Source organism: Phodopus roborovskii, unplaced genomic scaffold, assembly GCF_943737965.1.
Source record: "Phodopus roborovskii unplaced genomic scaffold, PHOROB, whole genome shotgun sequence".
Classification (NCBI taxonomy): Eukaryota; Metazoa; Chordata; class Mammalia; order Rodentia; family Cricetidae; genus Phodopus; species Phodopus roborovskii.
This window is the reverse complement of record NW_026126434.1, coordinates 14,708,042-14,729,805: the sequence shown is the minus strand read 5'-3', so window position 1 is coordinate 14,729,805 and position 21,764 is coordinate 14,708,042. Positions and strand designations below refer to the sequence as shown.

Sequence of the window (21,764 nt, the reverse complement as noted above, 5' to 3'; positions counted from 1 at the left end):
ATTCAGGGGGCCTGAGTCAGTCCCATGCTGGATTCCCAGCTATCAGTCTGGGGGCCCGTTAGCTCCTCCTTGTTCAGGTCAGCTGTCTCTGTGTGTTTCTGCATCCTGGTCTTGTCCTCTCTCTCTGCATCTGGATTCTAGTTCAACTCAGTGTTTAGTTGTCGGTGTTTGCTTCTGTTTCCAACAGTACTAGATGAGGGCTCCATGATGGTGGATAAGTTAGTTGTTGATCTAATTATCAGGGAAGGGCATTTATGGTAGCCTTTCCACTGTTGCTCAAATTATTAGTTGGAGTCAGTCTTGTAGGTCTCTAGACATTTCTTTAGGTTCAGTTTTCTCTTCAAACCTATAATGGCTCTCTCTTTTATGTTCTCTCTCTCTCTCTCTCTCTCTCTCTCTCTCTCTCTCTCTCTCTCTCTCCCTCTCTCTTTTCTGTCTTCTAATCCTCCTCGGACACAATCTTCCTAGTCCCGTGTGCTTTCCTCTCCTCCCCTTCTCTTTCTCCTAATTTCCTCTCCCCTCACTGCCCCCCCACTCCCCCATGTGCTCTGGAGAACTTGTCCCTTCCCCCTTCTGTGAGGGACCTTATATGAATCTCGTAGAATCCACCTTGTATCCTAGTTGCATTGAGTGTATTTTAAGATTAATCACCAAGGATGCAGATTAACACACACACACACACACACACACACACACACACACACACACCACCACCACCACCACCATTGGAAGGTAGAAGCAGAGAGGAGCCATATTTCACAAATCAGAATGCTTAGAGAATTAGGTTGTGCTCTGATGTCTTATTACTGAGGAATCTGGTCCTAAATGCACAGCCCATGACCATACAGAACTTCTTGGAGGAAGGGCACCTCCCAAGAAAGAATGACATAATTCCAAAGAGCACTTCCCACCTTCACTTCCTTCCAGTCAGGCCTCAGTTCACCTGCAAGCTCATGAACTCACTACCTGCCCCTTTCCAGTCACTCACTGCCCCAGGCAGGTGCCAGCAACAAACACACAGCTATGTCCTGACAGTGAGGGAACCCAGTTTTCCCTTTCACTGCCTCTTAAAGCTGAACACCAACTGTTTTACCACTTGTGTTTAAAATCCATTAATTTAAAATAAATAGAAAGTTAAGGGGGAAAAAAGTCTCAGCTTCAGCCAGGAGGAAAAGGACAGATGGAGGAGCGGAGGAGGTGGAGATAGCTGTTATCTTCTTGGGGGGAAGAAAAACAAAAAGCATAGAGGGAGGGTGAGTGCTTAAGAGAGGTAAGACGTGTTTAAATTTAATTTACAGCTTGTGACTATTTTGGGTCTCATAATAGTCACTTTGCTTAAAGCACAAGAGGACAACCTCTCCAATATCAAGCTGGTAAGGGGGGGCTATTGAAACTACTAAATCCACTCTCAAAGGGCGTACCTGGCTATCTTAGTTAGGGTTTACTATTGCTGTGATGAAACACTGGGACCAAACACAAGTTGGAGAAGAAAGGGTTTACTTGGCTCACACCTTCACAATCATAGTCCACCACCAAAGGAAGTCAGGACAGGAACTCAAACAGGGCAGGAACCTGGAGGCAGGAGTAATGTAGAGGCCTCAAACGGATGCTGCTTACTGACTTGTTCCTCATGGTTTGCTCAACCTGGTTTCTTTTAGAATCCAGGACCACCAGCCCAGTGATGATCCCACATGCAATGGGCTGAGCCTTCTCCCATCAGTCACTAATTAAGAAAATGCCCTCCAGGCTTGTTGATAGCCCAACCATATGGAGACATTTTCTCAACTGAGGCTCCCTCCTCTGATGACTCTAGCTTGTGTCAGATTGACACGAAACCAACCAGAACACTGGACTTTGGGAAGCATGACAGGCTGTGCAGAGCAAAAGTTTCTCTTCTTTAGCAACCTGCGAGCCACCCCTACCCCACTTCTTCTGCAAATTCGCTTTTCATTCCATTCTCCCTTATCTCTCATTGCCTGAAATAAGCTGGTAACTGCATTCAGAGGTCCATATTCTGGCTTCTTAAACTGGGGATGTGACCCCAGGGAGGGCTGCATAAGTGAATATAGGAGGAAGGCATGAAAACATGTCAATGGTAGTTTCTGAATGCACAATGACCAAAACAACTTCAAAATCAAATGCTTAATCAGGCCAAGGCATTTTTGACAGCACTTGCCTATGTATGGTACATTAGATGATGTCACTGCAGCCTTGATTCTGATCACCAATGAACATTCTGCATGCCACCACACCATACACCATACACCACCAATGAACATTGCCTCAAACACCATGCTTAAAGTCGCATCTACTGTGAGTTACAACTGCAGTGTTTTTACTGTACATAGAACATTTTCTGCGTTTACAGAACAGGATGGCTTTACTAGGGGAAACAGTTCCTTCATGCTTTTAAATACTGTATCTTAGCACATCTCAGATTAGTCTACCTTTAGATTATACTGCTGGATTTTTAAAAGTTGCTATTGTAGTTGCTGACTTGCCACTCATTTTTAAAAAGAATTTAAAGCAAACTTTGGGTTAGAGTTAAGATGGAATGACCAATGATTTCTGATGTAGCTCCTTTGTGCTACATTTTCACACAAAGTAGCATTCTCGGCATGTGAAATAAAAATATCAACCAACTCTGAAAACTGTTGGTAGAAGCTCTATGTCCTTCAGTATTAAACATTCAACCTTCATGCAAACATAAATAAATATATCCACCTCATTAGCATGCAAATTCTTTCCACTTTAATGAATGCAAAAAAAATCACATGGATTCCAAAGGTTTGCTTTTGTTTTTATTTTTGTGAGCTCTTTAAGACCAGGTCTCACTTTGTAACCCAGGCTAGCCTCCACCCCTTGGTGATCCTCTTGCCTCAGCCTCCAAGTGATGGGATTACAGGAGTAGGCTCAGGAATTGTTTCAAAATAAATGTCTTTATGGAGGAGTGTCAGTAAATACTTGACTTATGTATCTTTAAGACATAAAGTTTATGTATCTTTATAACCAGGGGTGGTATCAAAATTTTTCTGTCAAAAAGGGGTCACAAGTTGGAAAAGAACAAAAAGCCCTGGTCTACAGAATTCACCAGAAAATGGTGTCTACAGCTTATGTGACACCATGGACATCTGCAGTGTGTTGGTGTAATGGCCTCTCTCCTCTGTGTTGGGCTGAAGGAAAGCTAGAAGGAAATGTGAGCATCATCTCCCACAACACCACCATGGAAGGGGGGCATCTAGTGAACTCAGGTGACACCCAGACACTCACAAGGCCATGCAGACAGTTCTTCAAGTTTGGCAATTATTTATTTTTCTTACAACTTGGTACTCATTGATAATATAGAATGAGAAAACTAATATACTTTAAAATCTGAAAGGAAGCCACAATACAAACCTAAAATATTTAAATATAACTAGATAAAGTAATTTTACTTGTGTCTACAACTGAGGGAATTTTAGCAGTTTGTGTACCATCTTCTAGCAGTCCAGAGTGTTAATAATGTGGTACCCTTCCATGAGTCCCAATGTGCCCAAGAGATGGGCAGAACGGACTGTAAGGAAAGGTCTGTGTAAAAGTTGGGAGGTTAGCTTGTGAATAAAGGAAAAATAGTCTTTGTGAACTGAAGGGGAGGAGATGAAAAATGAAATAACAGCTTATTCCCAAAGACTAAATGTAACCCTAGGTGTGTGGGGGGGGGGGCGCTAAACAGACACAGGTAGGGTCTCTTCCAGCAGCTTCCCCATGAATGAAGCAACTTGAAGAAAAAAGGATTTGTATTTTTTCCTGCTTGTGTTTGCTCCCCCCTTCCTAAATTTAATAGCTGTGACAGAAGGTTGGATGAGAGCTTTCTCAGTCTTACCTGTCACCACAGAGCTGTCTTTGTCAGCTTGTGAGACTGTGGACAGCATACTTTGAAATAGACCATCAAAGCCACAGCTCACCAGAAAGCCCTGCTAGCTGTGCCTTCTTTGAAGCAGAAGCTCTATCTTCGCACCATCTCTCATTTCTCCCCAGAATCACAGCATCCACTTGGGGTCCTCTACACTTGACCCACCAGCAATCTCCCGTTTGAAAAGAAGTGAGCAAGTGAAGCCTGCCAAGCCTCCGTCCAGCACACAGCTCTCTAACAGTTTCCTGTCATACTCACAATACAACACAACCCCACTCATAAGCTAGGCCTTGCCCACATCTCCAACTTCATCTCCACCAGGGCCCCCACCCTCAATGTCCCTGAAACCCTTTTCTTCCCTTTCCATTTGGTAGGAGTCACGTTCTTTCTGACTCAGCCAGTCAGTGTGTCCTAACACAGGTTCCATAACTCCTGAGTGGCATGAATAGCGTTAAGCCACTTCTCTGTGGCCTCACGGGACTAGAGATTCTTGCTGTTGTAGTACATGACTTTCTCATGCACCACACACAAAGCATGAGATGAGAGGTTCTCGGATGCACACTGCCAGTGACTCTGGGAGAGTGACACTCTCTTGTTTTCTTGCACAGAGAACTGTCCAGAGTTGGAAGGCACCTTTTTATTCAAGACACAGACATCATTTTATTTTTTTAAAGAAATATTTAAGTGTATTGGTGTGCTGCCTCCATATATGCCATGCAATGCAAGGCCAAAGGAGACTCACATCCCCTGGGACTACTGACAGATGTTTGTGAACCACCATGTGGGTGCAGGGAATTGAACCCAGGTCCTCTGGGGTGGGGAGGAAGCCAACAAGCTTAACTGCTGAGAATCTTAACTGCCGTGCTCTGATTTTCCCAAAACTATTTTTTTTTTTTTTTTTTGATACTTGGGGCAAACCCAATTCTTACCCTTAATCACTCCTAGTAACTGAATGTGAAGTAAGATACCACACAAATACCATATCATCCCATTACCCTGTTCAATTGTCTCCGTGTGTTTACATCAGTAAGAAATTTCACATTCATGTCTTTGTACTCTGGAACATCCTGCCTTGGCTACTATCTGAGTACCAGACTAAGGAATTTATAAATAAAGTTATTCCTATGGTCTAGAGGCTGGAAAGTCTGAGAGTATGATGTCATCAAGCAAGGCCCTTCCTGCTACATCCTAACATGACAGAGTATAGGTATCACGTGATGAGTAAGAGGTAGCATGAAAGCTAGTCATTTTCTCATAAAGACACCAATGTCATCATAGGGTTACACACTCATCATTTAATATACCTACTTTCCAAAGGACCCATCTCCATCAATCATGGTCTACATGGATTTGGGTATTGTGTTTAAAAATACATTTAACGGTATCTTTTGTAACACCCCACAACAGTTTGCAGTATGAAAACACATTTCTTAATGTCATTTAATCCCATTTTTTTTAACCTGGAAGGAGAGTGTCAGTAGTCATATGAGATTCTTACCCACATTCTTGCAGGTGTTCCAATCTAGACTTTTCTGTGAGTCCTGGCAGACATATTTACTAGTAAATTCCTTGGGAAATAAAACCTTGTCCCTCCTTGTTCCTTGCTGAACCTGCAAAGCCTAGAGCAATACTTTGTACCAACTAGATACTATTTATTGATAATATATTCCATGTGTCCCAAACCTCTCCAAACATGTTTGTACCATGTATTTTCCTGGGCTTTGTTATCATTTCTTTTTTCCAAATGTCTTTTGGTCTTCACTCTGCTTACAACAAGATGGAGAGAAATAAAAAATAAAGGATATTTCAAAGGCGATTAATACAGAGTACCATTCAGCCTATGCTACTAAAGTGGGGCAGAAAGCCAAGCAAGGCACTTCTAAGGGCAAACCCCCTTAGGCTCAGCATCCCTTCACTAGTGGAGCTCTGAAGCACAGCATCAAAAGGGATTATGAGGTGGCCTTCCTGTGACCTATAAAGCACCATATGCCCTGCAGATACTCACTGGATCTCCAAAAGATTCTGATACAGCAAGCACCCCCCAGAGTTTTTTATGTGGGCAATCTAGAAACTGTGAAGTCTTCAGCAAAGTAATGAATAAAGCAAGGGCTTGAGTGGAGCTTCAGCTCACATCAACAAAATCACCTTTGGAAGCTCTGCTCTGCATCTGACAAAAGACAAGCCACATTCCAGGGCAGTACTCCACGAATGGTTAAACATATTGGTCTTTAAAGGGTCACTTTTAGCCACTCAAACTCTGAATAATACCTATTGTCCTGTGATAGTTACAATGTTCTCAAAGGTGTCAGTGGTGATTTACACATGTGTTCTATTTTGCCAGTTTACAAATTAAATGCTTAGTTTCGTTTATGTAAATACAGACAATTATAAAAAAAAAAAAAGGGACACGTGTAAAGCAAGCACGACTGTAGGCTGTTCAAGTCTCTGTCCTGTGAAGTCTAAACCCTCTCCCTAATTACTCTTTAATATGAGGAAAGCCAGTCAGTAAAAATCTGTGTTTGTAAACAAATGGAAAGGACTTTCTCTTAAATGTCCCTTACTCTACAAATGAACTGCATGGAACTTCTTTGTACAGGGAACTTTGATGGTGCATTTAAGAATGGCACACCACCAGCTTCTAAAAGCCAAGCAGTCATAAGGATCCTCTTACATAAAAATAGTCAATCTTACTCACAGCCTCCTCCTATTACGAATTAGCTACTTCAGAGAGCACCACCCCCAACCAGAATTCTATCCTTCGCTCCAGTTCTCCTGAGTCAGAAGCCCTAGAGTGTAACTTTTAGAATCATAGTTTAAGCAAACCAGGGGCTTTTTTTTTTTTTGGTGGGGGGTGTAGGAAAATGGTTCAGAAGTCTGGTTACACCAAAGCCAGCATTCTGTGAATGAACAAACCAAGGATGCGGAAGGGTAGGAAGTGCTGAAAGACACGGAGCTTATAACAACAGATACCCTGGAGAAGCTAAGTGCTTATGTCCTCCTGGTTCCATTTACTCTAATGCAAACTGCGTTTAGTTAAGCTTCACTCTCTGCTTTTCTCCGTGTGTGCCAACATCGTATTCCCTCGTGTACAGAAGGGAAATGATAACGTTAGTGCCTACTTATGAGTTCTGTGAGGGTTAACTAAGATAATGTTCATTATTTAATGCACTTAACAAGGTACATGTTATATCGTACTTATTGGCACATAACCCGTGCCTGTTTAACTGGGGAGGAGTCTCTAAGCCACTGCAGTTACAAAATGTACAATAAAGCCATGTTTAGCTTTGAAAGTCTAAGAACACCATAAACTCATCAGGATAAAGGTTTAATTTCATGGTATCTAGTGTCTTCCTCCCCCTCCCCCCAGCCACCACCTATGTCTGTCAAAAGTCCAGAGAATAACTAGTCACAAATCACTTGGCGGTGAGCTAACTTCAGCTGGCCCGATGGTTGCATGACACTAGAGAATTCATCTCTCGATGTCAACGATTATCTACAGACAAAAAGCCCCTTGCTCCTCTACCGGTGCCTCTCGGGCGCTCCGGGAATAGATAACAGTTGGTATAGGGAACCCTGGCCATGGCAAATGTCCTCTCTAAGTCTCCAAAGTCTCCCTGCCGTCATTGAGTCAACCAGCAACGTCATCGGGCCCGGCGGCAAACAACAGCTGGGCCCAGCTGTGCTGAGAGACCGACCCCGTCCACCTCCTAAGAAACAGAAAAGTACAGAAGCGCCATCCCAAGACCTCAGCGGAGGACACGGCGCGGGCTATGAGCAGCTGGGGCTGACCCCGCAACCTCGTTCCCTAGGGGCAAGGGTCAAATGTGACCCTGAAGGACCCAGCAGGCCCTGGCGGCGCCAGAAGGTTAACAGCCTTCTCGCTCGGTTCCTCCGAGCGGCGAAAAGCCTGTACCAAGCCCGGACAGCTGCCGGAAGTGCGTCACCCCGCCTGCGGGGATGCCGGGAGTTGTAGTTAGGAGGCTGTATCTCTCGCATAATTGTTAAGTTTTATCAAACAAGAAAACACCCTGCAGCTCTGGAGGGCGAGCTGTCCGCTTTCTGCCGAGTCTTAAAGAGTCCTGGTTTCCCCACTCAGCTGAGTGCGTGCGCGCAGCGCGCAGGCGCAGCCGCGGACTACAAATCCCAGCGTGCCCTGCGCTGCGCCCGCCGCGCCCGGCTGTCGTCGTCGGTGCGGGCCGCGTGAATGGAGCTCCGCGCATGAGGCAGCGCCTGGCAGGGCCTGCGCGGCGCCTACCTATACCCCGAACGTGAGTGTGGTCCGCGGGCGTGCGCGTGCGCACTCGCTTTCGCGCGGGCAAGCGCCCGGCCGTTGGCGCGCTAGCGGGGCGACGGTGCAAGGCGGCCCCGCGCGCCCCGCCGGCCGGTGGTTGCGGGGTCTCCCGCCTGGCCCGGGGCTGCGGGCAGCCGTGGCGGCCGCGGGGGACCGCAAGGGGCGGCGCAGAGGCGGAGCGGGCCGGCTGCGGGCCGCGCAGGAAGCGCCGAGCATGCCCCGTGACAACATGGCCTCCCTGATCCAGCGCATCGCCCGGCAGGCTTGCCTCACCTTCCGCGGCGGCGCCGCGGGCTCCGAAACGCCCGCCCCGGGCTTCCCGGAGAACCTGAGCCAGCTGAAGAGCCTACTGACCCAGGTGCGCGCCGAGGACCTCAACATCGCGCCGCGGAAGGCGCTACCGCAGCCGCTGCCGCGCAACCTGCCGCCGGTCACCTACATGCACATCTACGAGACCGATGGCTTCAGTCTGGGTGTGTTCCTGCTCAAGAGCGGCACGTGCATCCCGTTGCACGACCACCCTGGCATGCACGGCATGCTCAAGGTGCTCTACGGCACGGTACGCATCAGCTGCATGGACAAACTGGACACGGGTGCGGGGCCGCGGGTGCCGCCGCCTGAGCAGCAGTTCGAGCCGCCGCTGCAGCCCCGGGAACGGGAGGCCGTGCGGCCGGGCGTGCTGCGCTCCCGGGCCGAGTACACCGAAGCCAGCGGGCCCTGCGTGCTCACGCCACACCGGGACAACCTGCACCAGATTGATGCGGTGGACGGGCCAGCCGCCTTCCTGGACATCCTGGCTCCACCCTACGACCCGGATGACGGCCGGGACTGCCACTATTACCGTGTGCTGGAGCCCATCAGACCCAAGGAGGCCTCCAGCTCTGCCTCCGACCTGCCCAGAGAAGTGTGGCTCCTGGAGACCCCACAGGCCGATGACTTCTGGTGCGAGGGAGAGCCCTATCCAGGCCCTAAGGTTCTCCCTTGAAGAGCCCACTGCCCGGGAACTGTGGGCCAAAGTTGTGCCCTGCCTTGCTCGAAAAAGGCCTGGCTGCCCGCGACCTACCATAAGGGCTTCTCTCCCTGGCCCCTCTCCTGAGCGACGCATCTACTGGAGTGACCAGCTCCTCATCTTGGACAGCCTTGGGAAGCACGGCCCTCTGGAGTACAGCCACCGGGCACAGTTATGCAGGGCGGGTGGGCGGGAGGCTAGGTTGCTTCCTGGTGCTGCCACTGCCACACGGGCTTTGATTTAAGTGAGTGGGGCAGGGGACCCTAAAGCGCTTCCATCCTAAAGCCATAATGAAAATCTTGTTTCTCATTCTCCAAAATACACTAAATGGTTTTGAACTCCTCCTCCTCCCTTCGATGACTAACATTTGTTTTCTCTCCTGCCCATGGGACCTTTGGCTCCTAATAATTTATTGCGGGTTGTGCATGACCTTGAATTATTTTTTAGTTCAAGTCATTGGTTTGGTTTTAGAAAAACAAAACTGATTTTCTAAAGTGAGATCTGAAAAGACGTTATTTCCAGCACCAGGGGTTCACCGCAACCGTGGAGGACGATTTCCGTCCTCCTGGCCTAGTCACCACCTTTGGTATTCTCAGGTAGCCTTTAGTAAGAAGTTCATGGACATGGATTCCCTGAGGTCAGTCCGGTAGACTTGCCCTTGAGCCTCCCTTGAGCTGTCATTAACACAGTTTTGTTGTTGGGGATTCAGCTTTGAAGCAAAGACTATGTTATCCTCAAGTGACTTTTCTTCTTAGTGTACTTCAAAAATGATCCAGCAGATTCAGAGGAGCTGAATCTATTCTGCTTCCAGATAACTGAATGTAATGTTCCTGGCCACCTGTTGAATTCCGTACTATTTACTTCCAGCATCTTCCTATAAAAGTAGAGGTCAGGTGGATACTCTTTATCTTTTGCATTCTCCCAGGAACCCTGCAGAGGGGCTATGGTTCCAGCAGTGCTGCTGGGGGTGGGAGTGGGGGAGGAGTATCCCCCTCCTGTAAACAGAACCACTATTGGCTACTGCTGTCCCTTCCTGTAGTGCCCTGAAAGGAGGGGGGGCGGGGGGCGAGGGGAGCAGCCTGGGCTCCATCCTCTGCACTATAAAACTCCAGCATTTAGGAAGTAGAGTCCGGGGATCAGAAGTTAAAGGTCAGACTTGGCTACATAGGGAATTTGAGAGGAGCCTTGGATACATGAGACACTAACATAAATCTGTGTGTGTGTGTGTGTGTGTGTGTGTGTGTGTGTGTGTGTGTGTGTGTTTGTGTGTGTGTATACATATATAATGAATACATGGATAGATACTGAGAATTTAGCCATTTTAGAGCACCAAGGTTGGAGATTAAACCCTTGTGCCAACTCTTGCAGCAAACACTAGCAGCTGTCTGCAGCATTATCACGGGCTAAATACCTTTACCTTGTTTACAGATGTGTTGGCACCATAGCTTCTGGCAGTGGAGCACTGGTTATCCCTTTTCACTATTTACAGGGTTCCTTTTTATCACAGGCCTTTTCATAAAGACAAACTGTAGAAATGTGTCCAGCTGTCTTCTAAGCCCTCTGGATTGCTCATGTGGCAATAGAATTGTAATACCTGTAATAAATGGGTGGCTAGTGTTTGTTGACCTGGTAGGGAAACTGCATTGGACTCCACATATCCAGGTTACATAGACCCAGGATGATGGGGTGTTTGTCCCCAGTCATTAAAGTAGTCTGAAAAAAAGGAAATTACTGATGCTTTGGCTTTTAGGTGTTTTTGTTTTGTTTTAATAAAAATGAAAACAGGCCAGTGAAAACCTGTTGGAAATCTGACACAGGAACTTCCACCGGGGCTGGTAGATTTTGAGTTGCTTCCCATTGTGGCCCTTGAAGTGTTTCGGATTCCTGTGAAGTCGCTCTTTGAGCCATTCACTAGAAAATCTAGATAGCAATGAGTGTAGTTTCAGCCACATACAATTTTTGGATTGTAGCAAAGGTTGATTCTTTCACAAAGATTGTTCAGAGTCATATGTATGTTTTAGCATGCTTTGAGGTACTTTAAGCCTGCCTAGAACTAGGCTAGTAATAATTATTAAGAAGGCCTTTATTGCAAAAAAGAAGGGGGGAATGTTAAAGATTTTATAAGCAATTTGGAAGGAAAAAAACCTAAGGTGCTTTTCAAAAGAATTACTGAAATTGTTCTGGGCTAAAACAGCAATACTGTGTTCTTTATTCGTTAATAATAACAGTGGAACTATCGTTTCACTAATAAATTGAATAAACTTATGGTGAAAACAGTGTAACATGTTATAATGAGCCACTATGGAAGGAATATGCTCATCAACTAAGATAAAATGCAGAAAATTCCTTGCACTTCTATGCATAAACTATTAGCTATAACTGCTGCTGTTGTGTTTTCATATAGGTCTTCACTACAGGTCTAGAAGCCGGGGTAAAAATTACCTTCTCATTTCCTTCGGGAAGACCAATGAGCACAATGGTATTAGTCACTTAACTTTTCTGGTGAATAATTAATGCAATAACTGCAGCTCATGGATGAGAAACTGTCTGTCTGTCTAAATACTCTAAAGCTTTTAAATTCTGTAGTTATATCAATGACCAGTTACATTAATGTAAGATTTTTCGTACCTTCCTACTCCTTTGAGAATTGATGGGTTTAATACAAAATGCTGCTGATTAAATGAAAAACCCTGCCTTTTAAGTAACATGTGTTATCAATAAGAGTGAGTTCTCTGACTTTTCAACATGGCTAGAGTCTCTGGCTATCAAAATGTACACCTTTCATCCCCCCATTGCATTGTCTTGTAGGTTCCTCAATCTTGATATCTGGGGAGGACTTTGCCCACTTCTATTGCAAATGAGTCCTCTGCTTTAGCAATGTGTCCCCACTTCAGACTTCTGCCATTGCCATTCAACTGTCCTGACAGCATTTACTCCTAGACCTGCAGTCCTGAATTCAGAGCTTAGGGTTACACAGCATTCAGATGTTCCAAATGCTCATTGGTCCATTGCACTGAAGTTTCTGCTGTCAAAGATAATTTGTTAATGATACCTGAGCTTTAAATGCAGGGGTGGTTACATTTCTGAGTAAAATTTGTGTACTCATGGGAAATAAAGGCACGTTTAAAATTATGTGGAAATAATGTTGGTTATTACAAAGTGGAAAAGGGAAACATTACCTACGATGATAACTGTATTTTAATTATTTTTAAAAGCACACAACATAGATTGTATTGTACCAAAAGCCAATGACCTACAGATTTCCAAAGACCAAGAAGTAGTGTAAACTTAAAATATCTCTATTTTCCTGAGAGTGGTCTTTGAAACGTGATGACTGAAAACGCATCTGAGAGTGTTTAATGTCTAATTACACTATTCTGCTGCAACAGAAAAGGCCACTTTTGCATTTAACCTCAAGAAAATAACAAAACAAAGTGAACTTTTATCTTAGGTGGAAAAATTCTTCAAGAGTTTTCATCTCTTGGTCTTTTCTTATGAATTTGATGGTAGTTTGAACTGGTAGCATTTAGGTGTCTGCACCTACTGCTTCCATGTACACACTCAGTTGAGACACTTTTATAATCAAGTAATTTACCTTGATCACATTAGCAGTTAGGATATGGAAATTAAATAACCTTTCTTGAGCAAGTTATTTTTAGGTTTAATCAACAGTTTATGATACAAATTAACCATCTCAGAGGCATGAATCTTTAAGGTATCATGCTCCACCAAAAAAAAAAAAAAAATTACAGTAATATCCCTTAAAGTGCAGGGGAAGAGATCACAGGAACCAAACTTAAACTTTCTGTGCTGATTTCTTGGGCAAACTTTTAAAAATGTCTTGAAAATTGGCCTAAATGCTTTAAGCTGAGAAAGAAACCTGATACTGACTAAACCTGCTGTGTAACAATCTGGGGGCAAATGCTACAAGGTTGGCCCTGAGCAAACAGGAGCTAATATTTTAGGACTTGGTGAGGCTTACCACCACACCAAGGTGAAACTGATCACACAATCAGTGTGTTTAACATTGGAGAGTTCTTTTTGCTTTGTTCCTTAAATGGCATGTAGTCCTCTTAAAATCATGATTGGAGATGCTCTACAATTAAAGTTTGGAAAGATGGTTAAAAATGTAGGTGTTATTGCATCTTTAAACAACAAAAGCTTCTGGGAAGAGAAGTATTTGTTTAAAAGTTACTGTAATGTGGCATTACTTTATAGTTGCCAATGTTGGATAAACAGTGATAATACTCCTGACAGTTGGCAAGCCTGAATCCAGTGAGAACTTACAAGAAAAACACTGTGTTTTTTCTGGAAAGAAGTTTCTACGTTCTTGAAATGGGGATGAAGGGAGGTAATGCAGAAAAAGAATTTTAGTTGCTGCTGTAAATTGAGTCTCAAATCCTAGTGCTGTTAGCACCAAAGATGTGACCCCCCCCCTATACACACACACACTGAAATACAGGCTCTTGACTAGCAGCTATCAGCTAAAGGGACTGTACAGGGACCAGAAGCAAGAGAAGGGTTTCCTGATGAGACTGGTTATAGAAGAAACTGGACTTTTAAGTATTTATGTCCAGATTCTCAGAGTAAAGATGCTAACAAAGACATGATCAGCTTGCTTTGTAGGGTAAGTGGATAGGTCAGTGATGGGAGATGTCATTGAAAAACTACTCGTTAACAGGTCAGATTATTATTTTGGGTTTAAGAGAAAATCTTAAAAGGTTCCCAGTAAAAGAAACCTTAAACTGTATTATTGTGCAAACCATTATCTGGTATCTTGGGGGAGGCTACTTACCTACACAATTTAGATTGTCTTGGAGTTCTACAGGTTGGTGCTCACCTACATATCTTACCTAACAAGCTATTTTGAGGATCACACTCCTAGATCCACCAAGTTTATGACAAATAATCCTTCCAAATATAGACAATTAACTGAGAAGGCAGGGCTGGAGAGAAATGAGTCCTGGGGTAATTCCTGCAACCACCCATTAATGTTGTCATCATCAGTGTCTGAGCAGTTTTGATCTGAAAGTAAGATAGCCCTTTAAAAAAGTTTTCTGTGGTCATAAGATTAATCCTGGAACCCAAAAGTCATTTCCAATTTGACCATGCTGCCACACTTTCCACAAAGCCACAACTCTGAGCCATGGTCAGAGTTCTGAAAGCAGCTCTGAGGTTGTCATTTCAGAGACACTTGTTTGTATTTGTTTTCCGGAGCCCACTCAGTAGCAGAAAGAAGCTATAGGCTGTTAGAAGGGATGGAACAATGAGTCAGAAGGCCTCCCGACTTTTACACTAATTCAAGGGGGAAATCCCTGAAGACTACCTATGGCTTATGAATGGAGTCTAGAGTGAGACTTGGTGTCCACAGGCCAGCAAGACAACATGGAGGTCTTGTGCTTGCCCCCTAGCTGGAGTGCTCTTTTGTTCATAGTTCACAGATGGGAATAGCTGTTTTAGTTCTACCCAGTAAGTACTTCGTGAATGACTTCCATAGCAAAAATATTGTTGAAAAGTATTTATTTACACCATAGTCATAAACCATCCATTATCTGAACTCCAGTTAGTGGTTTTATGTTAGAATAGATTGTTTATTTTTCCACAACTATTAAGAGCTAATGAACAAATCAGCTGCAGTGACATTATGCACATTCTCATCTGAAATTTGACTACAAAGGTAACACTTTTAAGTCACAAAACAGAGCATACAAAAATATACTTTCTAAAAAATTTTCAAATATTAATAGGCAGAAATATACAGCCATACTTAAACCCAGGGAATTTTTTTCTTCCATAGTAAGGCATCCTGTATACATGCAGACCCTGTAACACTGCCCACGTCACACAAGGCACAGAGGACAGACACTTCCAATACAACTGCATGCATCCTATGTACATCCCCCTTTAAATAAGTTAACCATTGACTCATTTCAAGAGATCATAAATGCTTTACATTTTTTCCCGAAGGTTCAGAACTCGGAGAACAGTGCACATCAAAAATACACAAAATCTGAATGGATATACACTGAAAAAATAATCTTTGTTTCTCAACAAAAAGAAGCCAATATTGCTTTGTCCCTCCCATCATTGCACTTCTGTTCTCTGAGTTTTTAGTACATATTGCTTAAGGGCTGAGACCGATAAATAGGCATCAATTCACTGTTCTGGTGCCTCAGAATGCAGCAGCCCAGACCAGGCTCCTCTCACTGTACAAATTTCCCCCACATCAGTCCCAAGCCATAAAGTGCAATGTCAGTTTTTCTTAGTCTTTTTTGCTATCCTCACTTAGAGGAATCAGCATCTCCCAACCTATTGTAGAAAAAGTCTCAGAACAACTCAGGCATCCAGGGTCAAAACAAAGGGAAGGACTAGCAAAACCTAGTGAGAGGTCTCTCAGTCAGATTCAGACTGCAGCCCTCTAGTCCAGGGACCCTCACCCAACCCTCTAATGGCTCCCCATTGCTTGGAGTGGCAGTCAACTCCCCTAAGAGAGAAATGGCCTTAATTTTAGGAAGGCCCTGTGTCTAGGAAAGTGGAGCAGGGCCAGGCTCCATCATGGTCCTTTGCCCAGGATCAGGGGGGAGGAACAGGGAAGGTAGTGTTGCTTAGCTCAAGTGGACAGAGGGCTCTGGGGCATGGAGAAACGTGTCAGCTGAAGCTTCATCTCATGGTGTCCTGGTCCGAGATGTGCAGGCCAGTGGTCCTCCAATGGTGTTGTTAGCACACAGGCTGCCTCCCGCCTGTGAGCCCCCAGGACCTGAGGCTGATGGCTGGGCAGTCGCAGACGATGAGGGGACACTGCTCTTCCGCTCCTTCTGTCGAAGGTGGATCTTGGTGTGGCGCTTCCTTTCATCACTCCTGGCAAACTTGCGGCCACAATAGTCACAAGCAAAGGGCTTCTCCCCGGTGTGGGTACGGATGTGAGTGGTGAGGTGGTCACTTCGGCTGAAGTTTCGCATGCAGATCCGACACTGAAAGGGCTTGTGGCCCGTGTGGATTCTGATGTGCCGGGTCAGCTCATCAGAGCGTGAGAACCGCCTGTCACAGCCTTCTGCTGGACAGGGGTAGGGCCTTTCGTGAACTGGCGTCTTGCTGGGCCTGTTCGGGTACTTTCGAGGCCTCAGGATGGGCCGCAAAGGCAGGTGATGAGGATTATAGGGGGTAGTAGTCACTGCTGCAGAGCCACTACCAGGCAGTCGGGGTCCCTCACTGCCTCCACTTGCCCCTGGTCCCGTGACTCCAGCACTGGGCCCCCCCAGAGTAAAATTACGGATGGTAGAGAGTGGAGTGAGCGGAGGGGGGACACGCAGGGAGTCCAGAGGGCAGGGGAACGGCTTTCGATCAGGGCCAGCAGTACCATGTGGATCTCTCTGGCATGGAGATGGAAAAAATCCAGGATAGTCTGGGATCATAGGAATGAGACCTGGGTCCATGGCTGGCTTGGGGGATGGGTAGGAAGGAGGTGGCTGGTAGGCCAGAGAGGAGGTGGAAGTGGTGGGTGGTGACAGGAATGCTGAAGGGTCCTGGTAGAGATCTCCTGTACAGCCCGAATAAGGAGGAGGTGGTGGTGGAGAGTACAGATGGTCCAGTTCAGGCTGAGTCTGGGACATGGTACACACACCCAGGGGTCCTGTGGCCAGTGGGTTGGGAGAGGCAGAGGTGACGCTGGATGAGGCTGTGGTTGAAGCTGGAGGGGTGACCCCTTGCAAGATGCCCGCACTCACAATATTGATGATGCCTTCTGGATAGCAGCTGGCACCAGGATACTGGGGGTCAATGGAGAATTTGCCCATGTAAGTGAAGGTCTGGTTTCTAGGTGCAGAAATGGGAGCAAAGCTACCAGGATATGGGAGATCCAAGGGCCTCTTCTCTCCAGTCATGTCAATGTTGATCATGCCATCTGGGGAGGGAAAAGGGAGGCAAGGGGAGGAACCGTGAGAATGCAGCCAAGAACCAATTCTCACACGCGCGTGCGTGTACCCGTGCACACACACACACACACACACACACACACACACACACACACACACCCCACAGCCATCCCCATTTCAGGATCCCAACACTATAGGGCTGAAGCAAAATCCAACAGGTGGGGAAACTGAGGCCTGGGGCTTGGAGACAGTAAGAAGACGTTAGCCAGAGTCTGAGACTCAAAAACTGTCTCCGAGAAAGCAGGACATGCCCCTCCCCCCTCCATCCATCCCAGCCATCTGTGACTCTAGTCCCCAATAAAACCACCCAATAATAGCAACAATATCAAACAATTTCCCATCTGCCTGGGACTTCTCTCCCACTCCTTTGCCTTGTGGTCCCACCGCCGAGGCAACGGTACAGACACCACTCAAGATCCTATAGAGTGCCAGCCGCGGGAGAGGGGAACCCCAGAACCGGTAAGTGGGTGGGTGATGTTCCCGCTGCTAATTCCTAGTGCCATGTCCCCCTCCCTCTCCCGCTGCGCTTCAGCTGACAACTGCCAGTGGGAACCCAAGGCTGCGGAGGCAGGAGTCTAGGTTTCCCTTCCCTCCCAACATCCTCAGCCTTGCCCGACACCCGCGCGTCTCCGCCCCAGCCCAGGACCGGAGGCTGGGCTTGGAGGAAGGTGCCGGGACTGCGGGGCACGACTTCACACAGCATCCCCGCAGAGCCCGGCGCACACCGGTGCCTGCGCTGGCAGTCTCAGGACCGCTTCCCGCTGTTTGCCCTGCTCGGCCACCCTGTCTTGCTAACCTCCTTCACTTTGGAGCGATGCGCAAGTAGGGTGGGTACCTCCCAGCCTCACCAGAAGCGCCACGAGCTCTGAGACCCTCCCGAAGGGGGCTCTACCCAGAGAGCTCTAAGTGCGCGCTTCTTAAGCGCACCCCTACCACTTGACTCTCTAGACGCACAGCTCTTGCCCAGACTCCCTAACTTCCCCGTCACTTTAGTTCTATCCCAGAGGCACAGAGTCTAGCCAGTGGACCTGCTTCCAGCCTGGCAGCTCAGTAAGGGTGTCTGTCCCTCGAGTCCTGTGGCCAACCGAAGTTGAGCGCACCGAGGGCTACAAGCATACCAGTTGTTTTTGGTGACTAGGTGCATCTCCCAGCGCACAACCCGGGCGCCCCATCCCCGTTCTTTCCTGCACTCACTTCCAGTCTCCAGAGGCAGTGTGGTCAGCGCCGTCCACCACCCAAAGCCTCTATTCTCCCCTCCAAGTCCCGCACACCCACCAGCTCCGAAGAGGACACAAGGCTTACCTCCGGCCACTCCGTTCATCTGGTCAAAGGGGACTCCCAGTTCAGCATTGGGGAAGATGGTCACCGACGGGGCGGCGAGGTCTTCCACGGGGTAGAGGCTGTCAGGCAGCTGGTGCATAAAACCACCGAGAGTTACTGGGATTTTGTCTACGGTCTTGGCAGTCATCATTTGCTCCTCGCACAACCTGGAGACCCAACTCCCTCGCTACCTGGAGTGCCAGAGAAGCCGTTTTTGGAGAGGGTTTGGACTGAACCTGGGTTGGTATCTCCTTTTGCCCTCCACACTTAGAAAAGACCACCACCACCACCACACACAACAACAAAAAGAAAAAAAAACTAACAGAAATAAAACTAGCAAGCAAGTTGTTAGCTTCTTAAGGAAGAAGAATGGCTATGGGCCACTGACTCTCTCCTGCCTGTGATCCGGCTGATGGGGAGCCAGGAGTTGCTGGTGTAGTGTTATTATAACAGTCAGTGTGTCCCCTCGCCCAGCTATTAATCAATCGCTGCTCTCTCAGACGGAAAGTGTTAGGCTCCGAGTATTTATGGGCAGGTCTTCAAAACCCGTGACGTCGCTGCCCATATATGGACTGAGGAACAGGGCTGGGCCAGGCAGCTTTTGCCGTCACATGGCCAATTTGCATACGGGCTTGGCAGCGCGGGCTCAGCGGAGCTCCCCTGGAACCGCTCGCCGCCGCCAGTGGACACACTCCGGGGTCTGGAGCTCTGGGCCCCTCCTGCAGCCGGAACCCCGGACTGCAGAGTTCAGCTGGGGAAAGGCGCGATCGGCGACCCCCCGCGCGGTCGCCGCGGGTGAACGCGAGGGCTGCGATGGCAGCTCTGTCTCTTGGGGCGGGGAGGAATTCCGGTTCTCCGAGACTTTCCAAAAAAGGAGAAGATCCGGTAGTGGCAGCTCCGCCTCCCAGGCCCTTGTTTGGGAGCCATTCCGGAAAATTAAACTTCGGAAAGAAACCGAGCGGAGCCGAGACACTACAGTCAAACCCCTCCTTCACTTTCTTGGCAGCTCAAAACCGCAAGAAAAAAAAAAAAAAAAAAAAAAAAAAAAAAGCTTCCCGCATTCACGGAAGCTGACTGCCTTTTTCTGAATTACACTGTGGAAAGTAGTGTCTGGTGATAAGAGTGAATGCGGTCTTGCTTTTTTGGAAAGTCTGTGCTATTTATACAGGAGCGAAAACGGAACAGGTCTGGGTTGTTTGTTTGTCTAAGTATTTTAGGCACCTTAAGGGTAGGGGTTAGAGGGGTTAGAGTATGGGGCAGAAGAGCAGGGGGAGCTTCAAGAGATCCTCCGCCAGAGGCACCCCTTCTTCAGCCTGCGCCCTCCCGGCCCCCACTCCAGCTGCTGCACAGTGCGGGCGCCCTTCCCGGCGTGTCTGGGCGGTCCGCTGCGTGGGGGCGACCAGATGGAGGCTTGGACATTCACTCTGCCCGCGCGCACGCACACACACACAACACACACACACACACACCACTTCCGCTACACACTCTCCCTCCTCCGCTGCCCTCTTACACACCCACTCACACACCTTATGCTACGCACCACACGCCTCCCTCTTGACAGCGTGTGTGTGTGTGTGTGTGTGTGTGTGTGTGTGTGTGTGTATGCCTAGCTGCGAGGGTCCCCAGGCGCCAGACGGGACATCCTGCGAAGACACTGTCCTCACCTTCACAACCTCTCCCTGTCAGCAGCCACCAAGCCCCCCCCATCCCCGTGTGTACACTTTCCTACCACTCGCGCCTAAGGTCTACCCCAGGAATAGTCTTTCTCTCCCTTGCTTAGAACCTGCTCAGTGCTGAGTGACAACAAATGGCATAGGTTCGAGTCGCAGAGTTTCCCTTGGCAATGATTGATACATACATACATACATACATACATACATACATACATACATACATACATACATACATAAATCCTACCAGTAGAAACCTTAGTGTTAAATTTCCCAAAACTTTTGGGAGACCCAAACAGTGGTGCCTGCTGGCTTCCTCGGTACTCGGCGGCTCCCACCTCCCAAAGCGCCCTCACCAGAAGCGCTGGCACTGCACAGGCCGGGTTCCCCAAACCCGGGGCTTCCGGACCTGCCCAGCCTGAAATCTTTGATGCTGGCTGGCAAATTGCCCTGCCCTTCTCAGCTCCAAACTCAGGCAAAGGAGTGATCCGGCGCGAGCCCCGAGGTTCACTTTCTCGCCCCCACTGCCGAGAGCAGCGAGGATACCCGGGCGGGCAGGAGCCACGGCGCCACGCCGTGGATGGAGAACGGCGCTGCAGGCGCTCTCCCGCCGATCACCTGCGGCGCCCGCGGCCGCAGCGAGCCCGCTCCAGCCTCGACTGGAGTACGGTGGTCAGCGAAGCCCCAGGGCCACCAGGAGCCCGCTCGGTGCCACTCTCCGAGCAGCTCTTTTCTCCCCATGCTAGCCGCGAAAGTCGTTCTCTCGGGAATGGCCACCGCCCTGACTTCAAACACCCAAAAGCAAATCTGGGAAAGTTTCTGGATCGCGCTGTGCGCACTCTCCCTTCCAATTGGGGATCAGATCCAAAGGGGACAGGAGAGAAATCTCAGCGAGGGTGGGACCTCTGTAGGTGTCCCACCCTCTACAAAAAACCCTGAAAAGCCCTTTTTCGAAGCGGGGGGGGGGGTTAGAGACGGTGAAAGAAAAGAAGAAATAGCCGCGTTCTTACCACGTGCGCCAGTCCGCTCCGCCTGCGTTCTGGCTGGTCCCGCGGCCCCCGTGCTGACCACAGGCAAGACGACGCCTCGGAGGGGAGCCCGACTCTCATCTCCAGCCTGGGTCAGGAAGAAGAGGGGAGTCGGGTTATGCAAATAGAGGTCCGGGTCTTGGGGCTCGGGTTACAGCCCCCCACCAGCCCTAGAGGTGAAGCACCCACCCGCCGCCGGCGCGGGCTTGGCGACTGCTGGCGCTTCACTGCCGTCGATGCACGTGGGCGGGAGGATTGCAGCAGCCTCCCCTCTTACCGGAGCTGTCGCCAACCCCGCAGGCTGCCGTGGGCCGCCCGGAGGGGGAGCTCCCGGGCAGCCAAGAGAGCGGGCAGAAGGGAGCCAGCCGAGGGCAGGAAGCCCGACGAGGGTAGAGCTGGAGCGCGGGAAGCTGATTGCCGCTACCAACCTTCACGCAGGAGGTCAGTGGTGGTAAAAACAGGGGGTTCGCACCACCGAGGGGTCTAGAAAAGGGGAGAGTGGGAGGGGCACCCCTATGGAAGCCAAGCCGAGCCTTCCAAGAACTCTCACCCTCCCTTAAGAGCTTGGCTGGATCCAGCAGGTGGAGAGATACAGTTTGGAGGAGGGAGCAAGTGCCAGCAGA

At 48.3% G+C, this 21,764-nt stretch overlaps 2 protein-coding genes across 3 annotated transcripts; one reads left to right on the top strand and one right to left on the bottom strand.

Annotated features, from left to right (window-relative positions):
* Positions 1 to 8,068: 8,068 nt before the first annotated feature.
* Ado (2-aminoethanethiol dioxygenase) lies at positions 8,069 to 9,530 on the top strand. Its single transcript, XM_051186848.1, has one exon. It carries the CDS (start codon positions 8,398 to 8,400, stop codon positions 9,166 to 9,168), a length of 771 nt encoding a protein of 256 aa, XP_051042805.1. The 5' UTR covers positions 8,069 to 8,397; the 3' UTR covers positions 9,169 to 9,530.
* A 5,165-nt stretch (positions 9,531 to 14,695) lies between these two features.
* On the bottom strand, positions 14,696 to 21,425 carry Egr2 (early growth response 2). 2 transcript variants are annotated; one of them, XM_051186846.1, is made up of 4 exons: positions 21,331 to 21,425; positions 21,124 to 21,229; positions 18,426 to 18,534; positions 14,696 to 17,092 (listed from the first exon to the last, which is right to left on the bottom strand). In XM_051186846.1, exons 2-4 carry the CDS (start codon positions 21,220 to 21,222, stop codon positions 15,858 to 15,860), a joined length of 1,443 nt encoding a protein of 480 aa, XP_051042803.1. In that variant the 5' UTR covers positions 21,223 to 21,229; positions 21,331 to 21,425; the 3' UTR covers positions 14,696 to 15,857. The 2 variants fall into 2 exon arrangements, with proteins under 2 accessions (XP_051042803.1, XP_051042804.1); XM_051186847.1 differs by lacking the exons at positions 21,124 to 21,229; positions 21,331 to 21,425 and adding an exon at positions 18,635 to 18,982.
* Between the last annotated feature and the right edge of the window lie 339 nt (positions 21,426 to 21,764).